We start from the raw sequence: 21410 nt of genomic DNA on the forward strand, positions 1-21410 counted from the left end.
ACTCTCTGTAATTGCAAACAGACACATTCATTTCTGATGCAATGCAGGGATGGTTTTTGTTGGATACAAATCTGTTTCTGCAGATAGTAAAATCCACTACGGCCATGCGCATGTAGAATACATTTACTCAGGGCTGCTTTAATCATAGCGCCAACTTGCACTGGGCCCTATGTTAGCGGGGGCCCGCTTTGGACTGCGGGACAGTCCTGTGTTTGAGAGGTTTTATACTATGTGGGGTCCATCGAGCCGGCATTATAATTTGTGCAGGTCAGGTATTTCTAGGTGGTGGTGATGGGGGGGGGGGGCACTTATGAAACCCATCAATGTATTAAAACAGCCCTGCATTTACTGATGGGATTCCAAACATACTTAAAGTGAGGGCTCTGATACTCCTATTCCTGGCTACCAATGCTACTGGTATCACTATCACTGTGCAGGGAACTACAACACAACCTCATTGACTTGAACAGAGTGGGTAGCTAGAATCCCTGTTGTGCTAGAGAAATGCCAAAGGTACGGTCCTTCATCCTATTGATCAACAGGGTTTCGAAGGGGTGTAACAACACCAGTCATATTTTTGTTTTTATAGAATTGGATATTTATTGGAATTTATCAAAAACATATAAAAACATCAACAAGGTGGTAACTAGAGATGAGCGAGTAGTATTTGATCGAGTAGGTATTCAATCGAATACTACAGTATTCGAAATATTCATACTCGATCGAATACTACTAGCTATTCGCAGTAAATATGTGATTCAGAGCCAGCGTTGATTGGCCGAATTCTATACAGTGTACAGCATTCGGCCAATGAACGCTGGTTCTGCTGGAGGCTCGTCTGTGAGGAGGCGGGGTCTAAGATCGGATCACAGCAGTCTCCACTGTGGTCCGATTTTAGACTCCACCTCCTCACAGACCAGCCTCTGGCAGGACCAGCGTTGATTGGCGGAATGCTGTACACTGGCCAATCAACGCTGGTCAATTCATTCCTATGAGAAAAAGTAAGCCCGCTCGTAACAGCAAGCTGCCAGCTCTCCTGACTAGCAAGGATGAGCCTGCAGCAAATCAACGCTGGTTCTGCAGCAGGCTCATCCTTGCTACTCAGGAGAGCTGGCAGCTTGCTGTTATGAGGGAGCTTACTTTTTATCAGCGCAACTGCAAGCGCTGTGCAGTTAAAGCACACGGTCCCCATAGACTATAATGGGGTCCGTGCGCTTCTCCTAAACACTCTCCTCCTGCTATTCGTGGACTTGGTGACTCTCCTTTAGTTGAATAGTGGTCTGCCCTGAAATGAGCATTTTTTCCCATAGACTATAATGGGATTCGATATTCGATTGAGTAATCGAATATTGAGGCTCCACTCTAAATGATTATCGAATATCGAATATTTCACTGTTCGCTCATCTCTAGTGGTAACAATAAGTAATGCGCATGAAGTAACTAGTGCGGAAGTGCTATGCCAGTGGAAGGCTCTATATAGTATATCCTAGTGCTGTCCTGTAGGACTATTCCTATAAGGGACCTTAATAATATTATGCAATAATAATCTAGAATCTATATTGCGTGTGGATTTCTAGATTTTGCATGTTTACTACTATGTTTTGTTTTATTACATTGTTTCCTATTTCAGGACTAAACGGCTTTATAAATAAAAATACATTGACAGATATGACCAGATAGGGGATATCTGCTATACCGAGCACCGAACATCAATGCAGTTTGCTCTGTTGTCAGTAGATGTCACTATGGGTAAAGCACAACACAAAAAATCCTTCCACCTACATTGTATTTATAGCGTTGCAGCCAGAACACCAATAAAAATACAGAATAAATCAGCATTAAAAAACATTCCAAAATCTAGAGCCCTGGCTATGACTGTATCCATTTACTATAGATTTCAGGAGCCATGTAACACCCATATTGTAGGTGCAAAAAAGCAGAATGGGTCAGTGGCGAATATCTACACGAACTATTAGGATGGGTCATGGTGGTGAAGAAGATACAGGAAATTTATATTCAGGAAACACCAATGTTTAACAAGGAATGGCTAATAACTAGAGATGAGCGAACCGTGAAATATTCGAGATTCGTTTCGAGTAGAGCCTCAATATTCGACTAATCGATCGAATATTGATTCTAATTATAGTCTATGGGAAAAAATGCTCGTTTCAGGGGAAACCACTATTCGACTAAAGGAAAGTCACCAAGTCCACGAATAGCAGGAGGAGAGTGTTTATGAGGAGTGAAGTGCAGTTAAAGCGCACGGACCCCATTATAGTCTATGGGGTCCGTGCACTTTAACTGCACAGCGCTTTCAGATGCGCTGATAAAAAGTAAGCTCCCTCATAACAGCAAAGATGAGCCTGCGGCAAATCAACGCTGGTTCTGCATCAGGCTCGTTCTTGCTAGTCAGGACTGCTGGCAGCTTGCTGTTACGAGGGAGCTGACTCTCTTTCTCATAGGAATGAATTGACCAGCGTTGATTGGCCAGTGTACAGCATTCGACCAATCAACGCTGGTTCTGCCGGAGGCTCGTCTGTGAGGAGGCGGAGTCTAAGATCGGACCACAGTGGACCAAAGAAGAGCCCTTGCAGCCACTTACAAATGATCTAGTCACATTACAGTTCACAGAAGGTAATAACACAAACCAAAAGAAGTAAAGATACGCATGGTGAGGATAGTGGAAGGGACAGACACTGAGCTTATCAGAGCACAGATGACTTTATTAGTTTAGTAAATCTAAGTTATTCATTGTGTTATAAAAAGTTATACACTTACCGATTACACACTATCAAGGGTTAATACTGAGGGAGAGCCCTTGTGTAAGAACTATATGTGGACCCCCAATGGGTCACAGTATGGGATCACTGAAAGTCACACACTTAAGGTTGGCCTTTAGGACCAATTCACACTTTGGAATTTACCACTGATTCTGAAACAGATTCCACCCCCAAATCAGCAGCAGATTCCGGTCTGATTCTGCCCCCATTGTACTGAATGAGAGATAGAGATCAGAGCAAAGAGCTGAAAAACTAAGCGTCCTGCTTGTAGACTTCAGTGCTGATTTAGCTGCGGTCTACACCTCAATGAAGAGGAATCCAGGGTGAATGTCCACCTCAAATCCAACATGTGAATGGGGCCTTACCCTTTTACAATCATATAATGCTCTTGCTCTACAGTCACATGCTTTCATCATTGTACTGTAATGTGCTCTATCCGGAGTGATCATGACATTGTTCAATACTATCATCTATCTATCTATCTATCTATCTATCTATCTATCTATCTATCATCTATCTATGTACCTATCTGTTATCTATCTATCTATCTATCTATGTATTGATTATCTATCTATCTATCTCCTATCTATCTATCTATCTATCTATCTATCTATCTATCTCCTATCTATCATCTATCTATCTCCTATCTATCTATCTATCTACCTCCGATCTATCTATCTATCTATCTACCTCCGATCTATCTATCTATCTATCTATCTATCTATCTATCTATCTATCTATCTATCTATCTATCATCTATCTCCTATCTATCTCCTATTTATCTATCTATCTATCTCCTATCTATCTATCTATCTATCTATCTATCTATCTATCATCTATCTCCTATTTATCTATCTATCTCCTATCTATCTAATCTATCTATCTATCTATCTATCTATCTATCTATCTATCTATCTCCTATCTATCTCTCTATGATTTGAAATATATCCATCACAGCCACCATGGGTCTTTATGAACAGAAGCTGTGATGCCAGTGTGAACAGAGCCTAAATCTCTACTCTGTAAAGTAGTAACTAACTTCTGTATTGTCAGCCGTAGAAGAATATACAATATGCGGGATGTTGGAACAAGATAAATACCTAACACATCCACAGTAATTTATCTCTTGTATCCTTGGAGCGATATGTCACTACATCTGGCGGTACATTATATGACACAATGCCCATCTCTCCAAGTAATCAAACACTGAGCGATCCTTTGCCCTTGGACAAAAGAATAAAAAATTAGGAGTATCATATCCATTGTGGAATAACAATAGGCCTGCGTCTAAAGTCTGTGCCGCACCTAGAAATATCCTGTACAGCATGGAGAGACATAATGGAGGAAATAAAAGTCTGTAGGTAGAAGATAAAATAAAATTGGCTGTTGTACACCGTCTATGCGGCTGTCAACATTTTATCTTTATAGGGGTTTGGATTGAAGGAAATAGCTGGATAATCTGAGGAAGACAGACAAGAAGATATAAGAGATGCTTGCGAGGAAACTGTGTCCGACGGAGGAACTGAGGCCCACCAAGGGTGATGATTTTCAGGGCTCATACTCCATCTTTACCTGGTATGTATGATGTATTATTATAAAGATCTCCGAATTTATAATATTGGTGAACTATCCCACAAGGAAAAGCTCCTCCATAAGGCTTATCTTCATTTCAGAACCTGAACCCACTGGAGGATCTTCTGGTTCTCTAGTGATCTCGGCCAACCCTGCCCTGAAGTGTATTTTAGGCTATGTCCATGCAAGTGTTAAAGAGATTTTCCAGGATTAGATGTTGATGACCTATCCGGCTTTAGGGGTTAATGGGTAGCGTCTCCTGCCAAGATTTCTTTCAAGTCTTTGTTTCATATATTGTCTGTGACAAAATGAGTATGGGCTGTCATTGGAACAGACTGTGGTCACCGAGATAAACTGGGGCAATGTATGTATTACTTTATCTGAGCAGTACATGGTACAACAAAAATGGGAGCATGTCTATTATCTCTGTACTGTGACATCACTGTGTATATTATTCCTGTACTGTGACATCACTGTGTATTATCCCTGTACTGTGACATCACTGTGTATTATCCCTGTACTGTGACATCACTGTGTATATTATCCCTGTACTGTGACATCACTGTGTGTATTATCCCTGTACTGTGACATCACTGTGTGTATTATTCCTGTACTGTGACATCACTGTGTATTATCCCTGTACTGTGACATCACTGTGTATATTATCCCTGTACTGTGACATCACTGTGTATATTATTCCTGTACTGTGACATCACTGTGTATTATCCCTGTACTGTGACATCACTGTGTATTATCCCTGTACTGTGACATCACTGTGTATATTATCCCTGTACTGTGACATCACTGTGTGTATTATCCCTGTACTGTGACATCACTGTGTGTATTATCTCTGTACTGTGACATCACTGTGTGTATTATCCCTGTACTGTGACATCACTGTGTATTATCCCTGTACTGTGACATCACTGTGTATATTATCCCTGTACTGTGACATCACTGTGTGTATTATCCCTGTACTGTGACATCACTGTGTATTATCCCTGTACTGTGACATCACTGTGTGTATTATCTCTGTACTGTGACATCACTGTGTGTATTATCTCTGTACTGTGACATCAGTGTGTGTATTATCTCTGTACTGTGACATCATTGTGTATATTATTCCTGTACTGTGACATCACTGTGTGTATTATCCCTGTACTGTGACATCACTGTGTGTATTATCTCTGTACTGTGACATCACTGTGTATATTATCCCTGTACTGTGACATCACTGTGTGTATTATCCCTGTACTGTGACATCACTGTGTATTATCCCTCTACGGTGACATCACTGTGTGTATATTATCCCTGTACTGTGACATCACTGTGTATATTATCCCTGTACAGTGACATCACTGTGTGTATTATCCCTGTACTGTGACATCACTGTGTGTATTATCCCTGTACTGTGACATCACTGTGTATTATCCCTCTACTGTGACATCACTGTGTGTATATTATCCCTGTACTGTGACATCACTGTGTATATTATTCCTGTACTGTGACATCACTGTGTATTATCCCTGTACTGTGACATCACTGTGTGTATTATCCCTGTACAGTGACATCACTGTGTATATTATTCCTGTACTGTGACATCATTATGTGTTATCCCTGTACTGTGACATCACTGTGTATTATTCCTGTACTGTGACATCACTGTGTATTATCCCTGTACTGTGACATCACTGTGTGTATTATCCCTGTACTGTGACATCACTGTGTGTATTATCCCTGTACTGTGACATCACTGTGTGTATTATCCCTACACTGTGACATCACTGTGTATATTATCCCTGTACTGTGACATCACTGTGTGTATTATCCCTACACTGTGACATCACTGTGTGTATTATCCTGTACTGTGACATCACTGTGTGTATTATCTCTGTACTGTAACATCACTGTGTATTATCCCTGTACTGTGACATCACTGTGTGTATTATCTCTGTACTGTGACATCACTGTGTGTATTATCTCTGTACTGTGACATCACTGTGTGTATTATCCCTGTACTGTGACATCACTGTGTGTATTATCCCTACACTGTGACATCACTGTGTGTATTATCCTGTACTGTGACATCACTGTGTGTATTATCTCTATACTGTGACATCACTGTATGTATTATCCCTGTACTGTGACATCACTGTGTGTATAATCCCTGTACTGTGACATCACTGTGTATATTATCTCTGTACTGTGACATCACTATGTGTATTATCCCTGTACTGTGACATCACTGTGTGTATTATCCTGTACTGTGACATCACTGTGTGTATTATCCTGTACTGTGACATCACTGTATGTATTATCCCTGTACTGTGACATCACTGTGTGTATAATCCCTGTACTGTGACATCACTATGTGTATTATCCCTGTACTGTGACATCACTGTGTGTATTATCCTTCTACTGTGACATCACTGTGTATTATCCCTGTACTGTGACATCACTGTGTGTATTATCCCTGTACTCTGACATCACTGTGTGTATTATCCTGTACTGTGACATCACTGTGTGTATTATTCCTGTACTGTGACATCACTGTGTGTATAATCCCTGTACTGTGACATCACTATGTATATTATCTCTGTACTGTGACATCACTATGTGTATTATCTCTGTACTGTGACATCACTGTGTGTATAATCCCTGTACTGTGACATCACTATGTATATTATCTCTGTACTGTGACATCACTATGTATATTATCTCTGTACTGTGACATCACTGTGTGTATTATCTCTGTACTGTGACATCACTGTGTGTATTATCCCTACACTGTGACATCACTGTGTGTATTATCCCTGTACTGTGACATCACTGTGTGTATTATCCCTGTACTGTGACATCACTATGTGCATTATCAGACCAAAATAATTGTATCCTTTTCAAGTTCTGAACCTCACGCCTAACACGTTTTGCTATAGGGCCCCATGGTTACTTTTTACACCCCTGCCCTCATCTATCACTGTAGACATCACAGTACCATGTTCTAGTAACACTAGATATTATCTGATGGTGTTAATGGGTGCAGTAGACATACTATATACAGATAGACCATAGTCTCATCATTAGCTAACTAGAATCTCATCTCTTTAACATTTCTTCAATAAATACATGGTGTTATTCGAGGCCACGCTTGTTATTATCGCTGCTAAGTAAAGAATATTTAACATTCTGTTTCAGTAAAATTGACTTGCCTATTTCACAGTAAAAGATTCATTATAATGCAGGATAAGAATTATAGAAATACATTCGCCCGAGCCGAGCTGACATTATTTAACTGTCTTTGTTAATAACAGACCAGTGATATCCTGATGGTGAGAACATTCATTTTCTACATCTTTCACATGTCAAGGCCGCCTCACTAGCTAACCTCGGATAACATATTGTATTGTGATGTGGCTGTACATATCACCATTATAGCAGGGTGGAATGTAGAAAATTATCTGCCGACCCCATCACTGATACAATATACGTGACATGATGCTGTACAAAATCAAACATATATACAAGATATTCAGTAGATCTCTTTATCAGGGCTTGTGTATCCATGCATATGCAACATCCCAGAGTGAAGATGCTTTAAAGTCTTGTGTTTATGTTCTTATTTTATGGTTATTTGTATATTATTTTGTGAATGTATGTTCTACAGCTTCCCTTATGGTTTACCCAACTTATGGTCACCCCTCTAGTTGGTAAGGCTCGGCTCAGTCCTGGCCAAAGGCCATTGGGTGGCCTCTAGAGAACTGTTAGAGCAGTGAGTGTTTTACTGTGACATTGTGCCCTGAAGTTCTAACAGCCCCTGAGGGAGAGGAGATATACAGCCCAATGCTAGAGACAACCCTGGGACAGGAATCATCTTTCTGTCTGCTGTACAGATCTTGTGCCAGGAGGAGAGATGGAGACCCATTTGCCAGGAACTGTATTCCAGCTCCCATCTCATAAGGTATCTGGGCCCAAGGGCTGCCTTCAAAACCACCTACTAGCTGAGGCTAGGCATGCTATAGCATATATCCCAACAGTGCCAGATTCAGCAGGACATTCCCAGATTCTGGGTTGTGTCCTACCGTTCCAGTCGGCGGGAGATATGTCCCGGTTTCAACTGATAGGCATACACCTGATGAATACACTGGGGAGTGAAGTAGGAGCTGTTACAGCTCATCTCCTACTTCACCGCAGTCCTCCGGCGCCTGAAGCTGTAGGCACAATGTGTTGACGTCATTCACATCGCACCTACAGCTCCATGACTAAGACTGCAGACAGAGTGGCGGGGGAAGGAGGAAAGGTGAGTATCCGTGTTTTATAAGTTAAACCTTGAGGGCAAATTGAGGGGGAACAACACAATGAAGGGGGCACCTGAAACTAAGGTCAGATGAAGGGGGGGGGAGAGACATGAAACTGGAGCCAGAGATGGAGGGGGACATGAAACTGGGGCCGGAGATGGAGGGGGACATGAAACTGGGGACAGAGATGGAGGTGGGACATGAAACTGGAGGCAGAAATGGAGGGGGGGCATGAAATTGGGGGCAGAGATGGAGGGGGGGCACTAGTCAGTCCTCAACAGCTTTCCCTGACTGTGTATATCTGTCTGTCATTGAGTAATACTGTCCACAGGACTCCTATAATCCGCAATAAGGAAAACCAGGGCACAAACATAAATACTACACAACCCAAACTGAATAAAACATAATTTAGTAAGGACCAGAAACACACGGATCCAAGACTCTGTACAGATAAACAATGACATGGCCCATAATACAGTATGACACTGCCGAGAACAGTCCTAATAAGTAACATCACAGCTAGAATGGAGAATAAAAGAGGAAAACTAATTCTCACGTCAAATATAAAGTGCAAAAAAGAGCAAAGAATACCAATAAGGAGGCATCCAAAAATCACTGGGTGAAAAAAGGAAATAAAAGAGAGATGAATAGCAAGAGGGCAGCGAGCACAACTAGACTTTCTGCTTGGCTCATAATATTCTTCAGTAAGGTCAGGGTCACATTAATGTTTTTAAGATCACGTGTCATACAATGAACATTTTAGAAAACACGTGCAGTACCAAGTGCAGCCCAATGTGAACTGGGGCTGAACACTTCAAAGGGTGACCCTTGTCCACAACAGACAGCGCATGCTGAGATTTTCTTCCATCAGCCTAAAACTTTTGCACAGCCCTGTATGTTTTTGCTCTGTTGGTAATTACAGATGTCTGGAGGGCGATCCTACGATACGTCTCACCCCCATAGTAGTTAATAAGTAAGCTTAGGCTAAACTGGAAATATATGACAGCAGCCTCTTACAAGCACTAATAGCAATAGTTGTATCATTCATCTTCCAATGTATTACCTGAGTACAGGATGAAGCCGCAGGCTATAATATGACATTCTGCCGGTAACCAGAGTAGGACATATCCTGCCTACAGGGCGTCCAGCCACAATTCTGGATCAGTGGCATTTGTCATTAGTAAGTCATGACGCCCTTTCTAGAGACCATATTTACAGTGAGAAAAGCAGAAACTCATTAGCAGATGTCATGGACTGTCAATGTATGATTTTCTTAAGCTGTATTTATTTCAGATGCCCATTTAGGAGAGAGGAGGAGTGAGCAGGAAGAGAAGAAAGATGCTGAACAGAAGGTTTCTTTCACAACCAAAACACTTCAAGTCAGTACTTCTCCTTATATGTCCTGCATGGGGATGTTTCTGAGTGACAGCTATAGAGCAGATTCTCCTCTACTTTCTGTGAGCACTCAACAGCTCAAGGACCACACATTCCAGCTATACCATATAGAGAAAATGATAAAACCTGTGGAATATAAGTCATATCATGGCCATTAATAGTATTACTCCTCCTGTATACACATAGAACAGCTTGTTCTTTCAGCCACCTGAAATGACAGATATTCTTTAGCCTGGCATCTTCTGATATGAATCTATGGATTGAAGCATACCTAAGTATAATTCTGCCTACAGCGCATCCATATTAGTGTGAGGAGCAGCACTTTTTGTGTAGTGGCCAGTGTTGGGCATTATACTACATGGGAACCACTATGGGATATTATTCTGTGACAAAGATCTTTGTCATGAATGGGGGGGGGCTTTCTTAACAACCTGAGGCCCATAGTGCCCTTAATCTGCCCTGGCGGTAAGTCATGAAGGCAGCTTGCCATTACTGAGTGTGGGGGCCATTATATATGTGGGGGCACTATGGCTCCTAAACTAAGCCTTATTTTATTAACATTTATAAGGGGGGATATTTGGTTGGGACATTTTCTTACTAGAGGATACTTCGCTTGAAAAGTTTAGGAACCACTGCCCTATATTATTGGTGCGTGCTATCTGCGGTGACATGGATTGTTCCCCATATGTGACTGTGCCTGTCGCCTCTGTGTGTGTTCTCTAAGTAGTTCACAATCTACTTTCTTGTCCACATGACTCGTGCAGAGAGCACACAGACCCCATTATAGTTTATGGGGTCCATCTGCTTTCACTGCACACTGCTTGCCAATGCGTTCAGTAGTCCCATGCAGACCCCCCAATGTGAACGATGCCTAAGGGTCTATGCACACAACCGAGTGTGCATTTGGGTTGGGGCTGAGTTTATCATGGACAGTTACATCCAAGTGTCATCCGAATGCATTCAGTGATGTCTTCATGTCTATTGGGTTTCCTGACCCATTCCATTCCGATAACACAGAGCAGAATAGGCCCTGCTCTATACTCATCCATGTTATTGGCAAGGAATGGATCCGGAAGCCCCATAGACGTGAATGCATCACAGAATGCACGCCAATGTCATCCAACTGCATCCCATGAAAAAACTTGGCCCCCCAACTCAGATACACTTGGTCATGTCATGTACCTAATAGACATTGTACAGGTGGCATTGGAAATGCAAAGGGAAGAGGAAAATAACATTTATGTGCTTGTTCAGAGGGTGAACAGTGAACATAACATTAGCTATGTTTTATTACCTGACAGTTGGATCTGCCCTAAGGGATTCGACCAAAGGCATTATGGAATCCTTGAGGGGGGAGATGGCAAATATGTGGGCAAGTCATGATATTAGCCTGTCAAGAGCCAGAAGACTGGTCCTCAGTAATGATGGAAGTGTCATCACTTCGGACACTTTGCTTGCCAGTGCTGTGTAGCCAGGACAGCCTGTGTGCAGCAACAACTATTATTTTCTTCTTTAACTACCAGTCAGCCAATGGAGATTACCAGTGCTATGGCTCCTAGTACTAGTGTGCGTGTGTGCGTATGTGCATGTGTATGTGTGTGCGTGTGTGTGTGTTTTTCTCACCCTCAAAAGTGTCACAGAGGAAACATCAGCCGGGCCCCACCATGCAAATACTAAATCAAAACATCATCGCTGACCTTTTTACTTTGCAGGGTACTTTCCATGCTTGCCTAAAACTTTTGCACAGTATTGGGTATTAAATTTTACTATATGTAATGTTCTAATATACAGTCATTTTTTTATATTGTGTTTTATCACCTATTAAAGAGCACTCGTTATTTTATTTATTTGATTAATTATTGTATATTATTTATTTTTAATATTTAATATTATAAATTGTTTATATTAATATTTATTATTTATTAGATACAAATTGCATATTTATTGAATAGGTTTTGAATAATGAAACATGTTTATTATTATCTGTATGTTGTGGGAGGGAACAGAAAAAGAGCATGATAAGTGGAGAAAAGAGCATTTTTCTCTGATAATCTATATTATAAAGTTTGGTATAGTCACCTGAACTACTGATTTATGCAAAGTTTGCTAAATACTCAGTGACCTTTTCAAAAAATGTTGTGTTAGGTGTATTTAATGGGAGACAATAAAAATCTCGTATTTCTTTTTTTTTCTTTTGACATTATAATTTTATTTTACATGTAATATATATATATATATATATATATATATATATATATACACACACACACGCCGATATACATATATATATATATATATATATAGTATATGTATATTGTAAGCCGATGGCTGGTCAGGTAATGGAGGGGGTGTACATCTCGCCCAGACTACTCAGGTGGCTGAGATGAGAAAACTCCAGGAATGTTTGTTCTCAGCAGACAACTTTCGTCTACTGAGCATTTTGGTAAATGCTCGGTATTGGGCTGGATTTTTAGGAATGGCAGGTAGGTTGGTAGTGGGACCTGTCATTCCACCTCCCTCCAGTCCACACTTTGGGGATGTTCTGGCAGCGACTCAGCTGTAGAGAGTCTCCTCGTCAAGGAGGCTTAAGAAGTTGCTCCAGCAGCAACACCTTGGCAGAGCTTGGCTGGAGAGCTGACAGAGAGGTCATATTTTCGGAGCTGTGTCCTGAGTGATTCTACTGGCTTTTGGATTTCTGTTATTCTAGGTGAGGTCACCTATTCTATGTTTAGTTAGAGCCTAGCCGGACAGGTATTTATTTTTGTATTGTTTCCTTTGTTGCTGCACTATATTTTGTGAAAATAAAACTCTACTTTTGTTTTGGACTAAAAAAACTGGACTTGTGTGTCTATGCCACCCCACCTAATATATATATATATATATATATATATATATATATATATATATATATATATATATATATATATAATAAATCTATTTAAAAAAGCAAAACGTTTAAAAAAATTATGCAAAAAAAATAAAAATCCTGTACTTCAAAGCCTGTGGGCAGTGTATGGGAGGGCAGTATATGGTGCTTTTATGTTCTGTTTGATTTTCAGCCACAAAAAGCCTTCCATGGAAATAGCAGCCAAGCAAAGCAGACCTTTCAGTACCATTCACACTCCAATAGTTAAAAAGGGAAAGTTCACTAGATTTATCTCTTTTTTTTTTTTTTTTTTCTCTATGCAACAGGCCTTGAATCTGCACCTAGAATGAATCTTTAAAGACAGTGCACATGTCATATCATCCTCCATGACTGTCAGTGCAGGCTTTAATAAATGCCGTATATGTGTCAGTGCTTAGTAAAATGCATAGCAACCCATACTTGTACATTAAAGTCAATCTGAGCGTGCTACGCTGCAAATGCGCTCATATCTCTCCTTTCTCACTATCACTTTGTTACTTTGATGAATGTGATGATCTGTCTCATCATGGAATTAATTATACTTCACCATCTGCTGGAAAACATCCATTTCCTTTTGCTCTTTGATTATTCCCAGGGTTGTTGAGTTTGTTTGATGTTGTTTTTGCTATAAAAGGTTGCACTTGTCAAACTGGGACATGTTACTGGCGTGCATGAATATTTTGGTTGCTTGGAGAGTTACAAAGTTAAGACTTTTTGGCAACTTACTGCAGTCTCTGAAGATGTTTATGCAGAGGGAGCATTTATAGGTGCACAGAACTTGGGTTTGTCTTTTACCAATGGTGCAAAAACAGCTACGGTGCAACTACAACACCCAGCATGTTCAGATAGACTCCAGGGTGTCAGGGCCGGCTGACAGCTTCTGAAGAGTGGGAGATTTTCATGTTGAGCTATTATGTACAATTGGTATTAGAGATGAGCAAACACTGTTCGGATCAGCCGATCTGAACAGCACGCTCCCATAGAAATGAATGGAAGCACCTGTGACGCTGACTTTGCCGGCGGCCGGCCGGCGTCACAGGTGCTTCCATTCATTTCTATGGGAGCGTGCTGTTCGGATCGGCTGATCCGAACAGTGTTCGCTCATCTCTAATTGGTATCGGTACTGTATAGAAGAGAAGAAAAAGAATTCCAAAATTTCAAAAATAGCATGGAATTCTTCCAGAGGATTCAGATTGTGTATATGTTACACCATGGGAAAAAAAATAATAAAAATTTAAGCCCACATTATAGAAATGCTGATTTATTTTTTTTTAACTGCAGATTTTGCTAAGGTTTCTTGAGCCAGGAGCGGCTACAAAAGGAATAAGAAATATATATTGGAAATACTTATAGTTCTCCCATCTGCTCAATACTCTCTTGGCTTTGGAAAAAATTGTAACAAGGAAAGCTGTGTTTTTGCAATGTGGGGCCTTAGCCATAAAGGGAGTCTGTCAGCAGTATATCGGTAATAAACCTAATCCTAGTAGTAGGGGTGATTCCACAGTTCCCAAATGTGTCTATGTTATTCAGCTTCGGAGCCCCATTTTCCTGCTATTCATTTGCAAATGGTTGGAAAAGTACTTTGCCCAGGAATCTAGTGTGTTTTGGGAGCATACCTTAGCTTGCCTGGGTTTGGTCCCTGGCAAAGCACTTTTTCCATCAAAATGTGATTCATTTTCACATGAAAATGGGGCTCCAAAGTTGAATGACAGAGACATATTTGGAAATGGTAGAGTCATCTCTATAAAATACTGGGATTAGGATTACAACTGATTTACTACTGACAGACTCCCTACCACATGGACTGGATCCCTCTGTCCTTCATCAGAGATGTAACAACTGAAGCAATGGCCATTAAAAAGTCCCCATAAAAAGGATTCAGGGTTCATCTATGCAGTGTTCACTGGATGTCACAAAGGGTGGTAGACTAACATGTCATGAAGATTGGAAAACCCCTTTATATGCGTCATAGCCTTATCTCAGGTAAATGTAAAGCACAACAGGAGAGACACCGAGCAGCAAAGTGAGCACAAATCCAACTGGAATCTTTCTCGAAAATTCTTCAGCAGCTTTATTATGAAACAACACTACGCGTTTCGGGCTAGGAACTCAGCGGATAGGCTACCAGCCAGTTTTAATTGCACTTGAGAAAGGAGCCAGCCCAGTACCCTGAAGGTTCTTTGCATTGCTATCTCAGGTAATGACTATGGACCTTTTCTCCAAATGTGAAAAAAAAAAAAATCATTCATACTTCAGTTTTTCTCAAGGACTGAGAGACACAGAGTAAAATGATGTGGCATGCACTATATTTTGTGCACTTATATTTACTTATTTCACGTCATCAGACCAAGCAAGGATCACTCCGCACACAGAACTAAGTGACCCTGAAGTCTTCCTTCTTTCTTCTTCTGTTCCTTAGCTGCTATGGACTCCTAGTATATCTTCTCTTCTCAGTATATGTGTGTCTACTTCTGTATTATATTACTGTGTATTATCCTGTATCTGTATTACTATGCTGCTGTAACACACTGACATTTCCCCACTGTGGGACTATTAAAGGATTATCTTATCTTATCTGTGTGCTGTCTGTGTTACATATGTTTTTCACAGATTCATTGCTAGGTGATGCTGAGAAATAAGACATTGTGTAGGTCATAAATATCTGATAAGTGGGGGCCAACAGGCGGTTCCTGTATGGATCAGGTGTATGGCTTATGACACCTGAGCTATACAGTGTACAGAGCTGGAAGCAGATGGCTGTGTGCCCTGTATAGTGGCCGGGTGCCATCACTGCAACTCAACTCAGTGGGAGCCCGATCCCTATGCAGAACAGCTTCTGACTGTATGGTGACTCTGAATTTCCCCCATATAGCTCACCTGTCCATTGGACCCCTGTGATCTCCATGATGAGATATTTATGGCCTATCCTAAGGAAAACATATTCTTGGCCAAATGCCTTCATGACTACACACATAACCAATATGGTGTAACAAATAGGGGCTCATTTGGGATCAAGATCACCTGTGCTAAAGCAACCATCTTTGTCTGTACATTTTCATTGAAAAGTTTACTAAAAATTTTACGTGTAAATTTTTTATATCAACGTACAGAACAAACCCACTAGCCCAAGAATACAACCAAAATAATGTGAGAACTAGGGTTGAGCGATCGGGATTAGAAAAGATCGGATCCTGATCGGCGATCGAACAAATTTCACGATCGGGATCGGCTGGAAAATGATCGAAAAATGGATTTTGAAATCTCAAGATCGGCTCAACCCTACTGTATATATAATATACAATTAGGGTTGATTGATCGGGAAATATCGGATCCCGATCGGCGATGGAGCAAATTTCATGATCGGGATCGGCTGGAAAATGATCAGAAATCGGATTTTAAAATCGATCCTGAAATCTCAAGATCGGCTCAACCCTAGTGAGAAGCATAAAGTCAGACATAAATGGGAGCGCCCATTTTCAATGAGGCTTAAAGACAACGGGTTACCTCTATGCGAGAGCTTCTGTAGTACGGTCCTAAGACGTTGGATAACAGGGGGCGAAACGTCATACTTGAACACGTCTATCGCCGGTAGTCGTTGACATCTCCCAAACACGCCATCTTTTAAGAGAAAATAAAAGCCATATTATAAAACTTCTGAGAAGTCAGTCCTATATCATCGTAGGCGACGTTTCAGGACTCGGAGCGGCAGATAAACAGTACTTAGAATGCAAAGAGGGAAAACAAAAATTACGTGATTGATGATTTTTTTCTGTCGAAGTAACATATAAAATAAAGAGTGGCAATAAATCTTGTATAAAAGCAGACATTAACATTCCGCCAGCGTAGAAATCTCCATCTCCTGAGTGTGTATGACGAAGATATACAGTATCTAGCAGCGCTGATAATGTAGCCGCGGATTTTAATTGGTGTTTGTCTAGTCTGTTGATTGCTGAAAATGTGACAAGAAATGTATTATTTTCCATATCTGAATTCTGCTTTCTGTTGCAGGCATCGAATAGGAAATGAGTGATAGTAAAAAATAATGAATGATAATGAATGGGAAATGAGTTATATATTCTTTCTATAGAAGTGGAAATAAGATTAGATAGCATACTGATAAAAACACAACAACCGTGAACTTCAACTTTTTACTGTTACACTTTCCTTAAAGGAACACACCTGAAGAAACAGTGTTATGTCTACTGCGAGACCGGACGGGGCCTTGTCTGACCCAAGGGTTCTTCACTGTCTCATACACCACCCCCTAAAGGAAACAAATGTACTAGACCACAATTGTATATACATTACCTGTGCCTACTGTCACAAACAGAAACTCAGATTTTTGGGTTTGTGGCCGACCCCCCCCCCCCCCCCCACGTGGTATAAACACTGCAGTTTAAACAGTGGTGTTTTATGGTCCCTAGAAAGCAGATTCTAGCAAATATCATCCACACATTGCAAAAAATATGCACAGCAAATGCGGTTTTGGAAATGGCAGCATGTCAATTACACCTATGGAAACACCGGCGGTTACCCTATAGGTATAAGGGAGGCACAAAGTCCACAGAGGAAGCCTCTCCAGACATTTTGTAAAGGGTACTGCTGGAAAAAACGCAATGCGGTTTTGCTGCAGTTTTTCCAGTAGTGTTCTTAGCCTTATGGTTTACATTTATAATTCTGCCTTATATAGCTAGGCCGGGTTCACACTGGGTTTTTTGGGCCAGAACTTGACGCGGAGGCCGCCTCAGATTCCAGTACAAATACAGATAACAGCGACTAGATGCCGGTGCAGTGCACCAGCATCCAATCGAGGCATTGCGCTCCGGATTAGGCCCAAATGAATGGGCCTAGTTGGGAGGGAGGTGTCGTCAGGCAGTCGTGGAATCCGCCTAAAGAAAGGGCAGGTTGCTTCTTTTTTCAATGGGAGGCGATTTTTTGAGCCGTATTCTGACGTGGATTCCGCGTCATAATCCGGCCCAAAAAACCCTGTGTGAACCCGGCCTTACGCTAGGTTCACACCTGCGTTCGGTCTCCGTTCTGTGGTTTCCGTCTTCTGCATGCAAGAAGACGGAAAGTACAGACTGGGTCCGGCCGTGAGCGGCGGTGAACATTATATGCTTTCCGCCACAAAACCGTTTTTTTTATAATCCGGACACAGAGTACTGCATGTCTGACTCTAAGTCCGGATTAAAAAACCCGGTTTCGCGGCGGAGAGCGTAAAACACTCACTGCCGCTCACGGCCGGACATCTTTCTCACCCATTCAGATGAATGGGTGAGAAAGAGTCCTGCAGGTTTCCATCTCCTGCCTCTGTTTTGTGCAGGAAATGGAAACTTGCAAAACGGAGACCGGGGCGCAGATGAGGGGTTCTACGGGCCTTTCAGGTGAAGATCAGCAGGGGTCGGACCCGCTATTTGAAGCAACAGTGCTGCTTAAGAGGCTATGTGACATCATGTTCATCAATAAGGTGACCTGGTAGCATCTCAGTCCCGTTCAAATGATTAGGGTTGAGCTGCAATACCAAGCACAGCCACTACATAAAGTATGGCACTGTGTTTTGTTTTCAGGACTCGCCTGAATGCTGCAACCCCATGATATAGCTGATGCAAAGTGCCGAACCCTTGTTGAATTTTGATTGATTATCAGAAGGCAAAAACGCAGCTAGAAAAGTGGCGGTTTTGAAAATCTCTGCATGAATTCTTCCACAATGTGTGGATGGGACTGTAATACACTGTATTTTTTTTCTGGCCTCAAGGCAAATCCACATGTCACATTTCTGATGCTTTAATTTTTTTGCTACATTAACATATATTTAATCACAAATGCAAAATAAACTGCATAAGCAAGGATAAATCAGAATTTTTTTTTCACTATTAGTCGTTGCACTTATGCACATTAGTAAAAACATGCGAATATCAGAAGGATTCCTACATTTATATGACAACCCAAAATACATAACAAGCAATGTTGTCTATGTGCTTAAAAGCAGGCGCACTAAACAGCATAATGTGTCAAATTAGCTGGAGTGTATTCTCTAATATAAAAAGGGAAAGAAAACTCGGAGGAAAATGGCGTAATGACGAAGCCTCATTTATTTAGTTATATGCCATCAGAACAACATGACAGCCTCCTCATCAGCAGATTCTAGAGTATACCTACTAATTATCCCCTAATTAGTCTTTATTTGGAGCATCGTTCATTAAGCAGCTTCCTGTGGGGGAGGGGACCCAATTCAGATTGCTCCTCCATCTCACATACAAAAGGCTAATGTAATTCAATGACTGGCTTATTCTCTCTTATTCCCTGCATGGATGTTCATGTACAGTACAAGATACACTAATAGAATGGAATATATGAATTGGAATTAACACTTACTGCAATCATTGAATTCATTTTTTTCTCATACTAAACTTTTTCTTTATCTGTAAGATACAAAGAGAAATCTCTCTATAGGCCAGTACATTGTACACTTAGAAAATCTATTTTTAAGTATACAATGTACTGGCAGATAGAGATCTCTCTATATACATTACATTATATAGAGCAGTGCAATACTATTGCAGCTTGGTATACGAAAAAAATTGAAAAAAAACTTGTATCGAAACTAATAGAGCTTGTGGCTCAGTCAGTAACAGCTTTGTATGCTTTGTCTCTTGGGTTCCTGAAAAAAACAACAAGAGAAAATGAAAAAAACTGAGGTGAAGTGGGTGAGGGGAACTGAAAAGCGGGAGACTAGATTTACCAGCCTGCACCTTATACTGAAGCAGGACTCCAAGCATTGTAGTTATCTTTAATGCTTGGAGTCCCTTCCCCTATACTATAATCACTACAGGACAGTATGTGGTGAGAGGCAGGGACTACTAACATCGTAAATAACTATACTCGGTCATGCGAATGCAAGATCAGGGTGTCGGCACACAATGAGGGTGCCAGAAGTTGGTAGACAACTGCTCAGCAAATCGGTTTGTGGAAAACATGTGGCCTTGCACAAATCACCACCCCGTGAAAGAAAAAGAAAGGTTATCAATCAAGTCCGACTTGTCTCCCTGGACTATTATGAGGACCAGGATTTACAAGTACTGGTACCATGTCTTTGTTCTGACTATCATTGTCTTCATTGGCCTCATGGTGGCCATCCTACCCGAAGCCTTGTTGCCACTGACCACTGAGCCACTGTGCTGCCTCCATTCACGTTTTGAGCATCCCAGCAGGAGGTGGCCTTAGTCACCACCCTCTTGATTCAGTAGACAAATTAGGAAGCTTATTTGGACCTACACCCTGCAGTCCTGGTATTGTAGGTAATTTGTAAAAGAAAGAGCTCACTTTGCTGACCCAGGGAAAACATCTCTAAATCTTTGCCTAAGCCTATCGGTTTCAAAAACTGAACTTCCATTTTACGGACAACTGTCTGCACATAGCTCAAGATATTTGATGTCAATTGCTAAATTACAGTTATTTGCCACATTAACTACCGTTACCTGGCTCATTTAATCTTGCACCTCATCATCAATGGTGCTCCAAACACCAGCAAACAGGAGGCATTACGCCAGGGTGTGCCCCAGGGAATACTACTATCATAGACATCCACACTGTGGGCCTCCCCTTTATTGCACCAGCTCTGAGGAGTGCAAGATGTTTTGCTAGAGACCACCCCAGCCATCGTGAACCTAACTGTACTGACTACTACCCCCATCCCCTTGCTGCATGTGCATGATCAAATCATCCATTTCAGGAAAACCAAGATATCTCCAAATATAATTCAAATAGCTCAGGCATTTATATGCAGTCTAATAGACAGTAGGAAGCTGCTTTAGGGTGATAGTGGGTTCCTTCAGTTCCTGGGCCCCTGCACAGGTTGCAAGAATGGTATGTCCATCCCTGATTTTAATGCAAAGTGAGTGAGTCGTGTGTTATGAATATAGTGCAGACATTATATTAACAGCATAGCCATGGGAGTCTGTCCCCAGAACCCAGCACATCAACCCAACCCTGAAGATAGATGGCTTTGGGTCACCTGCATCAAACAGTGCTTTCCCCTTGAGTATCGATGCCTTTATTGCTGAGGTATTGCCATTTTGCAATGTGCAAATGAGCTCTTTGGAGCAAATGACAACGCTCCGGTTGCACCAAAGAGCTCATTGTATAGTGACAAAAAAAGAGCAATAGCTCAGCAAAGGAGACAACAATACATAAGGAAATAACACAGTTTAAGTCAGGTGACCCTAAGTTATCTATATGCGGGGCTAGGTTGATATGTCGGGGTATGGTGACAGATTCCCTGTAACATAAATGAACAAACCTGTGGGTCATGGGTTATGGGTTTGTGGTGACCTAATCTTCGACCACCACTGGTATACTTTTTCAGTAGACTAGAGAAGACCACAATAGGCCAGACTGGTCATACTCTATTGGACAATAAATGTCTCAGGACCTTTCGTACACTTGCTAAATAGAACGATTTTT

At 41.2% G+C, this 21410-nt stretch overlaps 1 protein-coding gene across 1 annotated transcript in view; it reads right to left on the reverse strand.

The window, feature by feature from the left end:
- PTPRN2 (protein tyrosine phosphatase receptor type N2) overlaps positions 1-21410 on the reverse strand; it is a 723914-nt gene that overhangs the window by 506733 nt on the left and 195771 nt on the right. The window contains exon 3 of the mRNA XM_075271520.1: positions 16452-16565. Coding sequence (XP_075127621.1) covers positions 16452-16565 — 114 coding nt within the window. The remainder of the gene's footprint in view (positions 1-16451; positions 16566-21410) is intronic.

Source organism: Leptodactylus fuscus, chromosome 4, assembly GCF_031893055.1.
Source record: "Leptodactylus fuscus isolate aLepFus1 chromosome 4, aLepFus1.hap2, whole genome shotgun sequence".
Taxonomy (NCBI): Eukaryota; Metazoa; Chordata; class Amphibia; order Anura; family Leptodactylidae; genus Leptodactylus; species Leptodactylus fuscus.